Source organism: Labrus mixtus, chromosome 7 (assembly GCF_963584025.1).
Source record: "Labrus mixtus chromosome 7, fLabMix1.1, whole genome shotgun sequence".
Classification (NCBI taxonomy): Eukaryota; Metazoa; Chordata; class Actinopteri; order Labriformes; family Labridae; genus Labrus; species Labrus mixtus.
Genome location: NC_083618.1, coordinates 17,400,490 through 17,416,334, shown reverse-complemented (window position 1 = coordinate 17,416,334; position 15,845 = coordinate 17,400,490). Strand labels below are relative to the sequence as shown.

General features: G+C 37.9%; 1 protein-coding gene across 1 annotated transcript; it reads right to left on the bottom strand.

Moving 5' to 3' along the window:
- Nucleotides 1-1,656: 1,656 nt before the first annotated feature.
- On the bottom strand, nt 1,657-15,792 carry rab22a (RAB22A, member RAS oncogene family). Its single transcript, XM_061043343.1, has 7 exons — nt 15,452-15,792; nt 14,123-14,202; nt 12,000-12,081; nt 7,827-7,898; nt 6,620-6,726; nt 5,955-6,064; nt 1,657-5,296 (listed from the first exon to the last, which is right to left on the bottom strand). The coding sequence occupies exons 1-7, from the start codon at nt 15,485-15,487 to the stop codon at nt 5,199-5,201; spliced, it is 585 nt and encodes a 194-aa protein (XP_060899326.1). The 5' UTR covers nt 15,488-15,792; the 3' UTR covers nt 1,657-5,198.
- Nucleotides 15,793-15,845: the final 53 nt, after the last annotated feature.

Here is a 15,845-nt window from a genome sequence, read left to right as displayed (position 1 = left end):
CACAGAATATAAATATCTGGGTATGTGGATTGATGAAAGACTGACATTTAACTTCCACATTAATAATCTTATAGGAAGACTCAGGCAAAAAATTGGTTATTTCTACAGAAATAAAATTGTTTTTCCAATGTTCTGTAGGAAGAGGGTTGTGGAGTCTGTTTTTATGTCAGTCTTGGACTATGGTGATGTCATCTATAGGCATGCACCTGCCACAACGCTTAAACGTCTCGACTCTGTCTACCACTCTGTATTAAGATTTATTACAGGTGACCCCTATGATACACATCATTGTATCTTGTACAACAAGGTTGGATGGTCATCTCTAACAGAAAGACGTGATATGCACTGGCATCTTTTTATTTATAAAGCTCTCACAGAAAAATGACCCTCATACCTGACAGAACTCATACATCTCTCGACTGGGCGTTACCAGACAAGTTCCTCAAGACGTTTACTGTTGAATGTTCCTCGAGTCAGGTCGGAACTGGGTAAATCTGCTGTTTCTTATTCTGCATCAGACTCTTGGAACAACATACAGCATCTTCTTGAGGGAAATTAACTTTTACCTTCTGGGCATTTTAGAAACCGGATTTTAAGCCTCCCAACCTCTGTTTGTAACTGTTTTACATAAGTGTGTTTATTTATTGCAGTTTTGTACTCGCTTAATTATCTAAGTACATTTTAGCCTTTTTTTAGACTGATTTTAGCAGTCTTGTATTATCTGTCCCGTTTTTCTTTTTGATTTAATGTCTGTTTTCTAATTATTTCTGTAATGACTCGATGTCATTGTAAATGAGGGTTGCCTCCCAATGATCTTTCGAGTATAAATAAAGGTTGAATGAATGAATGAATCTGTGAACACACCTGGTTTATTTTTAAGCTACACCTGTGTTTGACAGGTTATTCTTACAATATGTAGTCAAAAAAGTGAAACCCTTGTGTTTGCCTGACTATGAGGCAGCTTACTGGTAGAATCATGTAACAGGAATCATTCCAGTGTGTCATTGCACCTTTAACTGTTGTCATTAATCAATGAACTCTTCATTTGTTCCCGCTTATTTACAAACTCCCCTGTTATTGGCAAAATACCATGCAATGATTGATTAGAACAGTGATACTTCAGAGGAGCACTTCATTATAACAGGTGTTATAGTTTACACCATGCTTCTCACATTTCCCACTTACCAAAGTTACATATTAATGGAGACACCAATATACATTGAATCAAAAGGTTCCAGCACTGTATAATTTCATTGTAAATGTAATATAGTGAGGTTCTTATGACATAAGGAGATTGTTAAATAAGTGGTCCGACCTCTCAGGGCTATTAAAAGTGGAGTGAAATGTCTTCTGTCGGTCAAACTCACATCTCAAGTGTCGTGTTCTTATTTATAGCCAGGCGGCAGGCTGCCAACTGAACAACACAACCAATCACCACCAACATGGTCACTGTATTCCCAAGGAACATGCTCTCTCTCTGAGGAGTAACACAAAAGAGTGAGGAACTTAACACAGACCAAGACACAGATTTTCCTGGATGTATTGATGTGATATTAATATTGCCATGATTGTTAATGTTCTGCCATGAAGCTTATTTAATAAAACTGAACACAAAGGACTAACACTCTCTCCGACACACATAACAGGAGGGGCAAGTTATATTTTTTGTCAATCTTTTATTAGGAAACCAATTGACAATACCCTTTTTACACATTTTGGAATACACTGCAAACATTTTTTTTTCAGGCAATTTGTTACAATCGATATGAAACATAGTAAAAAGCTAAATATGGTAACTACAACGCTGATAGAATTACTGCACATTGTGTACAAGTCTGTTTCGGTCACACAACTGGCTTGTAATAGAATATAGTCATAGAAATGTGTGCAATTGACGGTATTTATTTACAAAGAAAAATAAACATGATACAGATAATCATCCCAGGGCCAGCCCAAGACTAATGCTATTTTTCAATGCAAAACGTCCATACTGTCAGTATCCCTCCTGTTTTCAGTTAAATGGGACATTTTTAAATGTGATTTGTTACTGTCATCATAACCATACATCATCAATAAAAAAAGGTTGATTAAGTGTGGTGTAGTTAAACAGCTTTGACATCATTTGGCACCATATCCTTCATAGCAATAAGAGCCGGGCAAACCGTCAAAGCCTAAAATAACGTCAGGGCATGTTAAGGAGTCCGACACCTCTCTAAGTATATTTCATCAAGTGATTTCACAGAGATAATAACAGACGGCAGACAGATTGAGCGTTAGTAATAAAGGCCAATGAATACAAAGTGCTCCTTTCAAAGTACCGGAGTGATTCCCTTTTTTAATAGAATGGCTTGCGCTAGATATTAAATACTAGACAGATTAACATCATGACATAGTGCAGCAGAGTAAATCAATAAATCAATTGGAAGTTTAAATGTTCAAATGTCACTGTTTTTAAGGCATTTGATTTGCTCCATAACACCACTCCAATGACAAACTGTGTGTGCATAAAATTGCCATCAAGTCAACAGAAAAACAAGGTTAATGTCATTATCAAGCGTTTGAGACTGAGGAAAGGCCATCACATTTTTGTACGAGTGTTAGCTCTCACTCTGTTACAGATTTCTTGGGTTAGGGCCCATTTTACATAACAAAAAGTATTGCACTACAGGAAGTAGAAAGCAGCACTGCTCAGCACAGCAATGATCAGTAACAGATCCTTTTTAAGATGCTTGAAGGCAAATAAGTGGCTTGCACTGACAGTAGAGTGCATAATCCACATTTATAAATGTGGATATGCAGTCGACTTGAAGCCACATCTGTGTTATTTGGCAACTTTGTAAAGAGGTTTTTGGGCTAAAAGGGACTCTCAGGAGATACAGAGGAGCATGAGATTACACAAAATTATTACGTCCGTGGAGAGCTCATGATTCAACTTCTACTGAAGTTTAATTAGGCCAATATTAGAGGGAAATTACTCTACTCGAACACAGCTTAAGGATTTCAGAGGAGAAAAGTTGTCATGTTTTTTTAAGGGGATGATAGGGCCCTGTGAACGCTGCTGTAAAGTGCACCACATTTCTCTGAAAGCTGGACTTACAATAAGTGCCTGGAATTTAAAGGAATGAGTCAAAAGAAGCTTGGAGAAAAGAAATTACAAAGCAGAGGTTTGGAACAAAGCACATACAGTAATTCAGAGCAGAAAGGAGGTTCATTAAGGGGTCAGCACGTTGACACAGAGCCACGTCTAATTCTCCACCTTAAACATTATGCAAAGGGGAGATTTAAGCTCTTAAATCTGATTTTCCTCTAAACCTTGTCAAGTTTTCAAGATCATACTGTTTCCATCGCAGGCAAGGTAGTAAAATAACATTACATGTGCAATCTGATTGAGGAAAGAAACGGGAAACCTAAAAAAATGTTTATGGGACAATTAAAAAATTTGGCAAGACCTCATAAACATTAGCCTGGCCTGTTAAATGTTTTAAAGCTGCAGCAAAGTATAGAGGACAGGCAGGCTCTCCAAAGAACATGAGAGAGAAATAAAGCTCAAGTAATATTGTGAGACAAACGGTAGTATGCTGCATGCAATATGGGGAACTTCATAGTCAGTATTCAGTTAATACCTTTTGAGTAATAACAGGAGGAAACGTGGAGCACATCTGGACTGTTATCATATGATAATAAACTTCTAAACTGTCATAGTCAGCACTTTCTGCACTGCTTAAAGCTCCATCATCAGGAGATGTTGACTGGACAGTTCTTGTGAAAATATTTGACAATAAGTCGTTCTCAGGGGGAGTTGACCATCAGAATACTCCCCAAAAAAATCCAAAGACAGAAGGACAACAAGGTTCACAATTAAAGGAATATTTTTTTTCTAGGTAAAATCATGTATTTGTTTTCTTTCAGAGGTGGATAAGAAGAAGACAAATACCTTCCTTTATCTGTCTGTTGGATATATGCAAATGACATCCACATATTAGCTTACCTTTGCATAAAGACAGGAAACTGGGGGAAACACTTTGCTCTCCTTTGTTTGATAAATCCATTCAAAAAAGGATAAACAAAAGGCATTCACTATTGTAAAAGGGTTATGTGTTGTGAATTTATTTGCTGGGACCAGTAACTTCCCAATATATCCACTGGCCAACAAATCGTTGGCCAAATTAATGCCTGAACAATGGAACATTAGTTTGGTTAAAGGGTGGTATTAACAGATATGATGTGTTAATTAAGTAGATTTATTTACCTTTGAACAGATTTGGCCCTCTTCCTTTGCTTTCCTGTTTCCAGTCTTTATGCTAAGCTATGCTAATCGGCTGCAGCTTCATATTTAGTATTACAATATGACAGTAGTGTTGATTTTTTCATCTCATGTGCAGCAAAATTTGAGCCAGCATACTTTCCCAAATTTCCAACTATTCCTTCCAATGCAAAGCTTACAGTTCCACCATGTGACCACACTGATCGCATATTAACACTTCAGTCTAATGTGAACAATCCCGCTGGCTTGACCCTAAATCAGCAAGATCTCTTGAAATAACCTTTCAAACAGCTCAACAAATTGAGATGACAGAATGGTATTGATGTTTCTAACCATATCCTGCTTCAATAAAATCTCATGATAAATATGTGATTATGCACATGAACTGTATAGATGGATCCTTCACAAAGTTGAAAAAAGGAAATAACTTACATAATGGCAAAATCATTTGGTGAAATTGAACAATTTTCATTCCATGATTTAGTTTGAAAAATTGTAGATTTGTACAAATTTACAAGTACAAACAACTTCTGACTTCTTTAAAGATCTCTGGTCAGCATAGGGCTATAATACACCAAACAGAGGTCAGTGTCCATTACAGAAGCCAGTAAAATGTATTTTTATATATATATGTATATATATATGGGGGGCTTTTATACATCAAAAGGTATAAATGCATGTTTTTTTCTCATTGCTCAGTATCCTTGAAGTACGTCTCCTACAAGAAATGTAACAATAGCTGTCTTGCGGTAAAAATGCTTTTGCTCAGCTATCAGTCTGCTAATGCTGCATCCGGGTGTCACTGATGGCGGGTTGTGTGGTTGTGACGGTTTTTGGTGCCTGTAAGTTGGAGCAGGTTGTAGACACAAGGGGAATGGAAAGGTCAGGCTACAGGCCACGGGGGGGGGGGGGAAGACAGTCACCAGCATCAGCATCAGCAGCACGTCCTGCGAGACTCTGAAGCCTGTCGTCCCAGTTTGAAAGCTTTTCCTGATGTTCCTCCTGCTGCTTCTGCAACAGGGATCCGCTTACCTATGAGATGACACACACAAAAAAAAATACATGTATGCAGATGTAAAGCATGAAGCTCATCACTATGTCACCTTGGATTTAAATCCCCCAAAGTCCCATATTGGTCAGGCACTAACACAAGTATTTCTCTCAAAGTTGTTTCTACAAACATTATTAATGATACAATAGTTGAGCTATGGATGTAAATCAAGTTTTCATGTTTTGACAAAATACAGACTACATACTGAACACGTGCTCATGGTTATTTTGTATTTCACAATCACGCCTACATTGTTCTAAAGTTGCTATTTCCTCTTTATGTTTAATTTTTCAGTTGCTATACCGAGAATGGGTTCAATTGCTCTCGTAAGTAGTTGTCTGCAATTTTGTCTTTCAGAACATGGTGTCAAGATGTCCCAATAAAGTGGATTCTGCTTTTCTTTCACCATGGAGTTATCTGTAGCTTATCCTGAACAAGCTCTCTCTTCTGCCAAACATCTGATACAGATCCAGTAAACAATAACACTGTTGAACTGAATCAAAAATCTGGTCAAAACATTCTCTACCTGCTTTAAAACTCCAAGGCAGACGAGATAATTATCTTAAAGCAGCACAATAGTTAATTAGTCACGGCTCAAAGGGAACCTGAGGACGAGCAGGCAGAAGAAAACACACTCACTTATCTCTATAAACACCTCGTTGATGTTAATGGCGTTCTTGGCGCTGGTTTCTACGAAGATGGCATGAATGGAGTCAGCATAGTCCTTGGCATCCTTCTCTGGCACTTCCCTGTAAACATCAGAGACATGTTGGAATAATAACGGTGTAATATGTGAACTAAATCTCCAATTTCATGCATCATATGATAATAATCAAATGTACTTCTACAGCTATTACATGGAAGACTGACCAATTTCATGGACAATCTTATAAACAAAAGGCTTTTTTATTTTTATAACAGATAATAATATCTTTAACTTCTCTTCAAATATAAAAGATTAATGAGCCGTTTATTCAAAACATGTTTGCTGTACCCATCTCCAGCATCTCGAAAGCGATTAAGCTGACTATCAAGGCCAAAAGAGGCGAGATTCTGATCACCTTATAATTCACAACAACCTGTTTACACAGAGAACTAAACAGTATGGGAGCCAATAATACTCCTTCATTGCAGTGGAACATATGAGCCAAACATTAAATATTATTCCATGTTTACAGTTTCAGCATTGCCTCACAAGATTTTTTCACTCAAACCAGACATGTGAGATCCTGGCATCACTCTAAGGCTGTAAATAAAAAAGGAATAATCACAGTGCACATTAGAAAATATAATTTCGGGCATACCTTGCGTCTAAAAGGTCACATTTGTTGCCAGCGATGGCAACCACAATATTAGGGGGGCCGTGCTGTCGCAGCTCCTTCACCCAGTTCTTCAGTGTTTGGAAGGATTCCTGTGAGGATCATACAGGTGAACATGTTAAAGTCAATAGCTCCTCAGAAGTCTGAGGATGAACATGTTGACTCGAAACCTCACTTGACCATAAATCAATAGCTTTTAAGTTTTTATGCCAAGACTTAGATTTTTTTTGTTTAAAGGTGCAGTATGAAGTTTTGGGAGAGAAATGTGAAAGTTGGAGAAATTTACAGATGGTATTTGTTCATAACTCTCTACACAAACTGTCCTCAGAGGAAAATGTGGTCCCTTCAACACTGTGAAGATGAAGATCTATGCGAGAAGTTATGGTGGTGGGCCCGCAACAGTAAAAACATAACTCTCCTGGTAGCTTTTTAGCTCCAAACAGTGTTCAGGGACCCATTTTTTCCTTTGAATAAAATTTGTGTATTTAGTTCAGAAAATTTAGCATATAATTGTTTCACTTCTCAAACTTTCAAATTTCAGTAATTAATAATGTGACAGGGAAGGTCAGGGAATAAGACTTACAGTACATCATATGATAGATGTCAGATGTTTCTTTATATTAAATATAAAGCTTGAGTCTGCCGTCTTTTAGCTTAGCTTAGCATGAGGACAGAGAATGGGTGGGAAATGGTAAGCCTGGCTTTGGTCCAACGTAACTAAACCTTTATACCTTAAGTCCTATGTAATTAACACGCTACACAATGATTTTTAAATTCATTAAAGAATCTGATTTGTTAAAACGTTAATTTTAAAGGGGGGGTCATTTAATTTCTGGAGACTGGACTGGAGACTACGTTTTTATAATGCTCTTCCATTTTTATACAGATAGACAAACAAGATATAAGGTGAGTTTTATAAGGAAGTTTTATAACTTTTAGAAAAGAGCAATGCTAGCTGTTTTAACCTGCTCCAGTTTGGGGGTTTACGCTAAATTTAAGCTAACTGTCTGTAGCGTCACAGTTACCATGTAGACATGAGAACCATAAAGAAGAAAATTAATGTATTTTTAAAAATACAGAGGAGTTACTTCAATACCTATTCATTCAAAAAGAAGGAAAGACGTAACAAAACAATGAAGTAAGTAAGTACTTAGTGGATTACTCGGTGTAAGGATTAAAAAGTAAATAATACCTCTTTTGTGATGTCATAAACGATGATGGCCGCAGCTGAACCTCTGTAGTACATCGGTGCCAGGGCACGAAACTGTGAAAGGACAGCGAAGGGAAGCAATGATTAGTAAGACAAGGATGAAGCGGGGATTTCTAAAGCCAGTGGATATGAAAAATCAAAAAGGAGACGCACATCCCTCAGTGAGAGCTGGATCAAAAAAAACACGATTAGGTAAAGAAAAGCAAACAAGATCCCCACCTCAAGAAGCTCCCGTTTGAAGGATTTATTGAATAAACCTATAGTATGTTCTTCTGACACTACTATGTCTTTGTATGGCCTTGAAACCTTTTAAAACCATAAATAACAAAAGGAGTACTGACCAGTTATTTTAAAAATCTTTTCCAGACAATCAAGTTTGAAGACTGTTCACCTTGATGTTCTTGAAATGTGTTCATTATATATGCGAGTACATGGCTGCAATATAATGCGCCCTCATACATTTCCACTCTACAAACAAAGATTCAGACACAATATTAGGGCTTTGGGTGGGTATATCCAATCCATTACATAGTCACAGACCGTGGTGATTACATAACTGCGAGTTTTATCAGACTGCATTATTAGTGCTGACTGTGAAAAACACAAAAAGTAGACTAAAAATCAGAGAAAATTCACCCTTATATCATTTTCAAAAACTGAACGCCCAAGTGGTTTGATGTAAAATGTGAGTATGGTGAGACTTTCCACACAGACCTCACACATGTGTTATATATCAAGAGAAAGATGAGCAGAATGTGTCCAAAGCTGTTAAAGTTTTGATATTTATAGAAGACCAGTTGATCTTAACCCAATAGATCACAAAGCACAGCGTAATCACAACAACATGTGAAGAAGCCTGGGAGGCTCAGGGGGGCCTCCTGTTGCCAGGTTTTGGTATTTTCCTGGTTAAATTTCTTTCCAAAGCTCGCTGAAACATGGCTTCAACATGGCTTCAACACTTAGCCTGGACTGGTTCTATTTAAAAACCAAGTGTTTGAACCAATGCCAGCTGCATTACTTTATGGAATGAAATCATTCTCTCTTTTCTCTGCTACTTTGATCCAGACTTAAACATCTAAACTAGAGAATGGATCGCAAAGATGTTTGATACACAAATTCATCTGCCCAGAGCACAACACTCACCAGCATGAAGCTCTCTAAACTTTTACTCCACCATGAGGATCATTTTAAATGTTTTTGAGTTGAATGTCACAAGAACTAATTCACAGATCTTCATAAAACTTGGTACAAACATTCATATTCCTTCAAGGTAATGCAGGTGCAGTTTGTGACCATAAGAATTATTACTTTTAGGGCTGTCCAACTTTCAATCGCTGAATTTCAATTGTTAATCACGAATTCCATTATTTTGGATGAAAACAGCTTTTGTTAGGCTTTTATTTTGAAATGTTGTACTGTCTTAAGACTGAGGGTACTTTAATTCCTTTTTGAGTACAAACTTGCATTTATTTTGAAATAAAATTAGGAACTATTAGTAGATCGTAAGTTAAGAAAAGCAAACACGTTAAAGCTATAAAATGCCAGTCAACATGTTTATATGTTCATTTTAGCATGCTGCCTTAAAGTTCAAAGCTAATTCGTCTGTATAGTCATGGTGTAATCTTGTCACAGATGAAGAGCCAAGGTCTGAAAGGCATCGACATCTCGATAAGATAGGATACAACACGATACAATATCATCTCTGTCCACCCTGGTTGGACAAACTCAGATATTTTGGTCATCAAAAAACACACCACAAGTCTAAATCCATGAAATTCAATCACTGTTTTTTTCTACTGTTGCCACAAGCCCTTGATCTCAATACAGTTACTACAGCCTCTACACGGTTTTTAATTTGCAGCAGCCTCTCTTGAACTCCTAACCTTTTCTAAGGCCTTCTTGCAATATACTGACTGTTCTGGGGCTCATTTTGCTTGTGTCAAGTTTTAAATAATGATATTTATTTAAAAAGAAACAACCGTGACTGAAAACGACCTTCACTTGGAATGACCTGGACCTTCCCGCCAATTCTATTTTCCTTTACAATATGATGGAATAAACTATCCATCTTGGAGTGACAGTGTTACCTCAGGAAAGCACACATTCCACATAATTACAGTTGTTACTGGCCCCAAGTCCACCAACGGGAATCCAGCTTTGGCAGAGGCACTGTGGAGAGGGCCGTCTGTATCACTGCTGGTTTTGCACCACCAACAGTCCTGTGTGGTCTCTCTCTGCCTTAACCCAAAGAGTAATCACAGCGAGACCAGACGTCTGACCACACAGCAGCCCAGAAAACAGCCCCTGTGAAGCCCTGTAAGTGCTGATTAATTACCGAAACCACAAGCAAAAAGACTACAAGGGTGCATAATGAAAGAAACCCTCCAGTTCTTGTAGGCTGATGGTTCGTCTTGCCTATTTTCTATGTGAAAGACCAGCCGGAGAGGAAGGTGCTCAATGGGCTGTTGACAACTGGGCTTAGATGTACTCATGAGGCCTCATCTGGTCTTGAGATATGGATTGTAGAAATCACAGAGCTTCCTTTCTGCCCAGCCTCCCCTTGCATGTGCCTTGGCTGGCTTTGTTTTCCCCTGTCTCAAATCAACAGCTTTTGATCGGCCAACACTCCGCAGAAGTAAGAGAAACAAGCACAGAAGGGCTTCAACATACCACGGCGCAAAACCTACCCAAGGAATGCTGCTATTTTGCCCATTGAGAATGGAACCTTTTTGGAGACTGGGAGGCCACATGGTAGTGAAAGAAATTGGAAAGAAGAGGTGGAGAAAATGGAAAAGCACACAAAGCAGCAATGACAGAAACAAAACTGATTGTTGCCAAGAAAATAATTGAAAAGAAACACTCCACAGGAGAAAATACAATAGAAAGGGAGAAAATAGCACAATCTGACATGGAGATGCTGTGTCTGGAAGATAAGATACACTGGTAGGCAGTACATGTCAGTGATCTGAGACAGCTAGGGTTTCATCCTCTGGTCTTATCCTAAACGAGGGCTGCATTGATGTGCCCCTCAAGGGTCTAGAAGAGGGCCGAGGCCTCTGGAGGGAAAAGGAAGATAAAAGGCCAACAGCATCTTATCTCACTCTCTGGAGAGGACAGCAGCAGGGATAAGGCGTTACAACAGCAGGGGATTGTGCAGGAGAAAAGGAGAAGGGTAGCTTAGAAAAAAAGGGAAGAGTCAATGCAGGGAAATGTGGGAGTGAGTCATGGGAGAAAGTAGTTCCGTACGCTACAAATACCTGGGGTTGATGCTGTTGGTAAGGACTTTAATACTCAATTTGACTTAAAAAACAAAAAATATAATGTTTCTTCTATAATCTGTAAGAGGCGTTGGGCCTAGACATGAAGCACGTTTGGGTTTAAAAAATGATTTCTGCTTTCCACACACTGGTTACATAGAAAAGTGGCATATGATAGTTACTAATTGATTTGTTATATTATATGATAGTAACATGCACATGTGTTGTTTCTGAATGCTGCTGAATCATTGTTTGGTATAATTTCTGCTTGTTATAGTCTGTTGCTTGCTTTGGAACTTTTTATGCAGCAGTCTTGGCAATGACTCTTTTTGTAAAAGAGATTCGAGAACTCAATGGGAATATTTTATTAGAAATATAATTAAGTTACAACTATAAAGAGGAATAGTAAGGCAATGACACTCCATCTGTATCTTGAAATATATGAACGCAATGAGGAAGAAAAAGTGCAATGGAAGAGAGATGCAGGGCACCAATCAAAAGAGTGTAAATCATGAATATACCACACATGTCTTTTGAATGATGGAAAAAGGGGGGGACTTCTGTTACAAGAGCATTAAAAAGGGGAAGAACTCATCAATAGAAAGGTAAATGTTGCCCCCTATCAGAAATATTGAGTAACTGCACCTTTCACTCTCCTTGAGGCTGATTCAGGGAGTGGTGTGAGCATATGCGTGTAACTTTCTCACTTCCTTTAACACCACATGGGAGGAATCAGTAGATTTTCACATCGGCCAAGTCAAACCGATTGATTACAGTATCATAACTGTGTGCAGTTGTGGTTAGGCTGCACAGACTTAGAACACTCAAGATTTACAATGCTCCACTAGTCTATTCAAAAACAATGTGAAGGGCCAAAACCTCAGGGCATATCACTCACCCGCTCCTGTCCTGCTGTGTCCCAGATCAGGAACTTGTGCAGCTCATTCTGGTATTGCACCGTCTTGGTCATGAAGGAAGCCCTGGTGAAGAAGACAAATGACTGTTTCAATTGTTTTGAATAAGACACAAGAGAAATATTAGATGATCAAACAAATAAAACAAATTCATAGAGCTGCAACTTAAGATTCAAGGTTTTGTCCCAAATACTGATATCAACCTGTGCACCCTGTCCCTGCTTTAATGTAAATACTGTAAAAAGATGAAGAAGATATAATTTATAAATCCCGCGAGGGGAAATTCAATTTTACACCCTGTTGTAGAACATGCTACACACATGTAGCTACATGCACTAATTGAGAGATGTCCGAGTGAGGGGGCGAGCACTCCTGAGCTGGTGGGGGGGTTCGAGTGCCTTGCTCAAGGGCACCTCTGCGTTTCTCAGTAAGTGAACTCGAACCTCTCCAGCTACCAGGCCAAATTTCCAGACTTGGTCCGCACCAGGACTTCAACCGAAAACTATCTACCTCTTGTAAATTAACCCATCTGTTGCCTGATTACATCATTTATTATCATGTTCATTTCAGCATTAATTGCACTTTTCATCACTGCACTATTGCATTTTTTAATTAGTCCTTCTTTATGCATTTCTTTACTGTTTCATATTTAATGTTATACTTTTGTACACAGAGAGCACAGTTTACCAAAGTCATATTCCTTGTATTTGTGAGCCAATAAAGCCGATTCTGACTCTCATTTTGAAGTCTGAGACAGTAACATCTTTATATCCTCATCTGGTTTGTAGTATTATTACAATGTGTACCAGCTTTAGTAAACAACAGACTCCCAAATGAAAAACTTTCCCTAAGACTTGTAACAATCAGAGTTAAGCAAATAGTTTATTTTTGTTATATAAACATTTTGTTTTGGTTCTTAAACAAGCTTTTGATTATAAATTCAATAACAATATGTCTGCCAATATTTAATGGTTATTTCACAAAAATATCCAACTGTGTTTGTTAGAGTCATGCAGAGTCTGTTTGTAATTTAGTGCCTCAAACAATCAGCTGCTATCGGTTTGTTATTAGTAGTTATATAGGCAGCAAATAATGTCCAATATTTTGATCAATACTCATTTATTAAACCAACTTTAGTGTTTTACTGAAAGTATGTTCCATAAGATGTAAAACATGTCTTCATGTCCTGTGATCTGCGACTCGACTGAACAAACTGTGAGCCTAAATCCTCAGGAAGATGTTCTGAGGTGGACTGTTCAAAAGAATCTGTTTCGATTGGGTGAGACCAGCAGGTGAGTCTGTGTCCGGCGGGACAGGAAGACTCTGTAGTTAGCAACCTCAGAGCACTGGATTCTTGTGGGTGAGCAGAGTGGATCACTTCTAGTAATCGTTAATTATTATTGACAGACCCAACACAAATCTCCATAACAAATCGGTGAATATATTTTATATTCTACTATCATGTTTCTGTATTTCTTTTGGATCATACTTCATTAATTAATTTATTTTTAAACATATTTTCCTATTTAAGCTTTTGATGCTTTGTGTGAAGCACTTTGAATCTCCTTGTTGCTTAAATGTGCTATACAAACAAACTTGCCTTGAGTTGATTCGCATCCACTAAAACCCTCAGCCTCTCAGAATCAGAATCACTGCTGCAGCTAATAATTGAACGATTTGCCTACTATTCCTATGAATCCATTAACTAATGTTAGGCTGATAAAATGGCAGCACAGAATAGAAAAACAATTTCCAAAAAGCCCAACGTGAAGCAAATTGCTTTTCTTAGTCTGCAAGCAGAAGACCTTTAATGCAGTCTCATATAAGGCAAAGATAATAAGCCACTCCTTACAAAGAATAAGATAGAAGCAGAAACATTTTGGAATATTTACAGAAAAATTTTATAAGCAATTAGTTGAATATCAAAATTGTTGCTAAATAATTGTTTTAATCTTTCAACTTTTATGGGAATGACATGTTATTACATGTTTCTAAAGGCAGAAATGACCTGACTTCACAATTATGTCCCACAACACTAAACACACACCGCTGAAACAGAGAAGTAACATGACTTGTAGCGTGGGAGAAAGCAGTAACCCGAACTCACCCGATTGTTGGGTTAATGTTTGGGTCAAAGCTGTCCTCCACAAATCTCCAAACAATACTGGATTTTCCAACGCCAGTGTCCTGCGCAGACAAAATAAAGAAGATGCTTACTAAACACGGCCATAAACTATTAATAGAAGTGTAATCACAACTATAAAAACACACTCTCTGGCAACGTGCCCAGACATTATGGCTTTTTCATGGCCGCTTCTTCCTTCCTGCTTCCCGTGTAGGTCTGCAACTTTGTAATAGTTAAACAGGGAAGACGCAGTTAAGCTTACATTCTTGTTGCATTGTTGTTTTGATGTACGGTATTTGAAAAAGGAGGAGTGGAGGATGTTTCAACTGGAGGGGATATTATACAAAGTTTCATAATGTTAAATATGTATTAGGGCTGTAACTAATTAATATGTTTATTACTGACTAATATATCTGGCTATAAAAGAACAGCAACAATCCATGACTTCCGCCTGGAAAATGTAGGGAAAATTTTCTCCGTGCAAGTTCAAATGTTTTGTTTTATCTGACAGGCAGTCATAACCCTTTAGATATTAGATTTACAGTCATTGAACCTCACAAGCATATTACTGGGAGGAGGCTTGAGGTGACTTCAAGAATTTCTTAGGGAGATTGATTATAAGATAAGATAAACTACAACCATTATGGCAAGAAACTATGTGTGCTTCAAACACAAAAGGGGTATTTATCACGTGTAAAGACCTGCTGTCCATACATTCATAAATGTCATTCTTACCTTTGTAAATACTGACCAAAGCAAAGATCAGTGATATTAAATAAAATACACAGCTAATACACATGTACGGCTGAAATAAGCAGTTATTTTTCTGATTATTATTAGTCTATAAAATGTCAAAAATAGTTACAGTGTGCCATAATAGAGTCCACTGACCTAACCTGACAGTTTTCATACGCCTTGATTTGAGCCCAAATTGATATAATCAGCAAATTCTCATTTCAAAATATGGAACCAGGAAATGTTTGGCGAGTTGTTTTTCTTTTGCTTTTACTTATTGTAGATTAGGGAGTAAATAGATGCCATAATGTTAAAAAATGATGTGGACTATAAGCTGTTGTGAGACTGTTGTTCATCCTGACTTAACATTGAGAAAGTGATCAAAAGACAGTAAAGTAATCAGACAGTTTAATTTATACTGGCTCACAGATTATTAAAGTGATAAACAGAGAAATGTCCATCAGTCTGATGAAGTCTGATGAAGGAGCAGTGTTGCTCATGTGATGCCAGGTACAGATAAATGCTCAGTATGAACTAGAAATACGCAGGTTCAAATAAAAGTCGATGCACACTTACCCCCAGGAGACAAACCTTCAACTCTCTCAGGGCCATCTCGATCTCCTCTCTCTCTCTCTCTCAATTTGACTTTATGATGAAGAGCATTGACAGTTTTCTCCTCTGGCTACCTCTTATGTTGAATATTCTTCAGGAGGTCTTTGTTTACAAATAACCTTACCTCATCGTGGCCAAAAGCTGCCAAATGCACATCTCAAGCTGGGTTATAAATCTACACTGTCAAAGTTAAAAACGTGGTGTGGTAGTCCGCTGTTATTGTTTGTTATTATTAAACAGCTAGCTAACAGTGAAGACACCAAAATCGCTCAGTCTCCATCTTGAACTCCTGCGCGCGGTCACGTGACTTTTCCGGCTCTTTTTTTTTTTTTTTTGTTGTTTGGAGACACACAAAGCC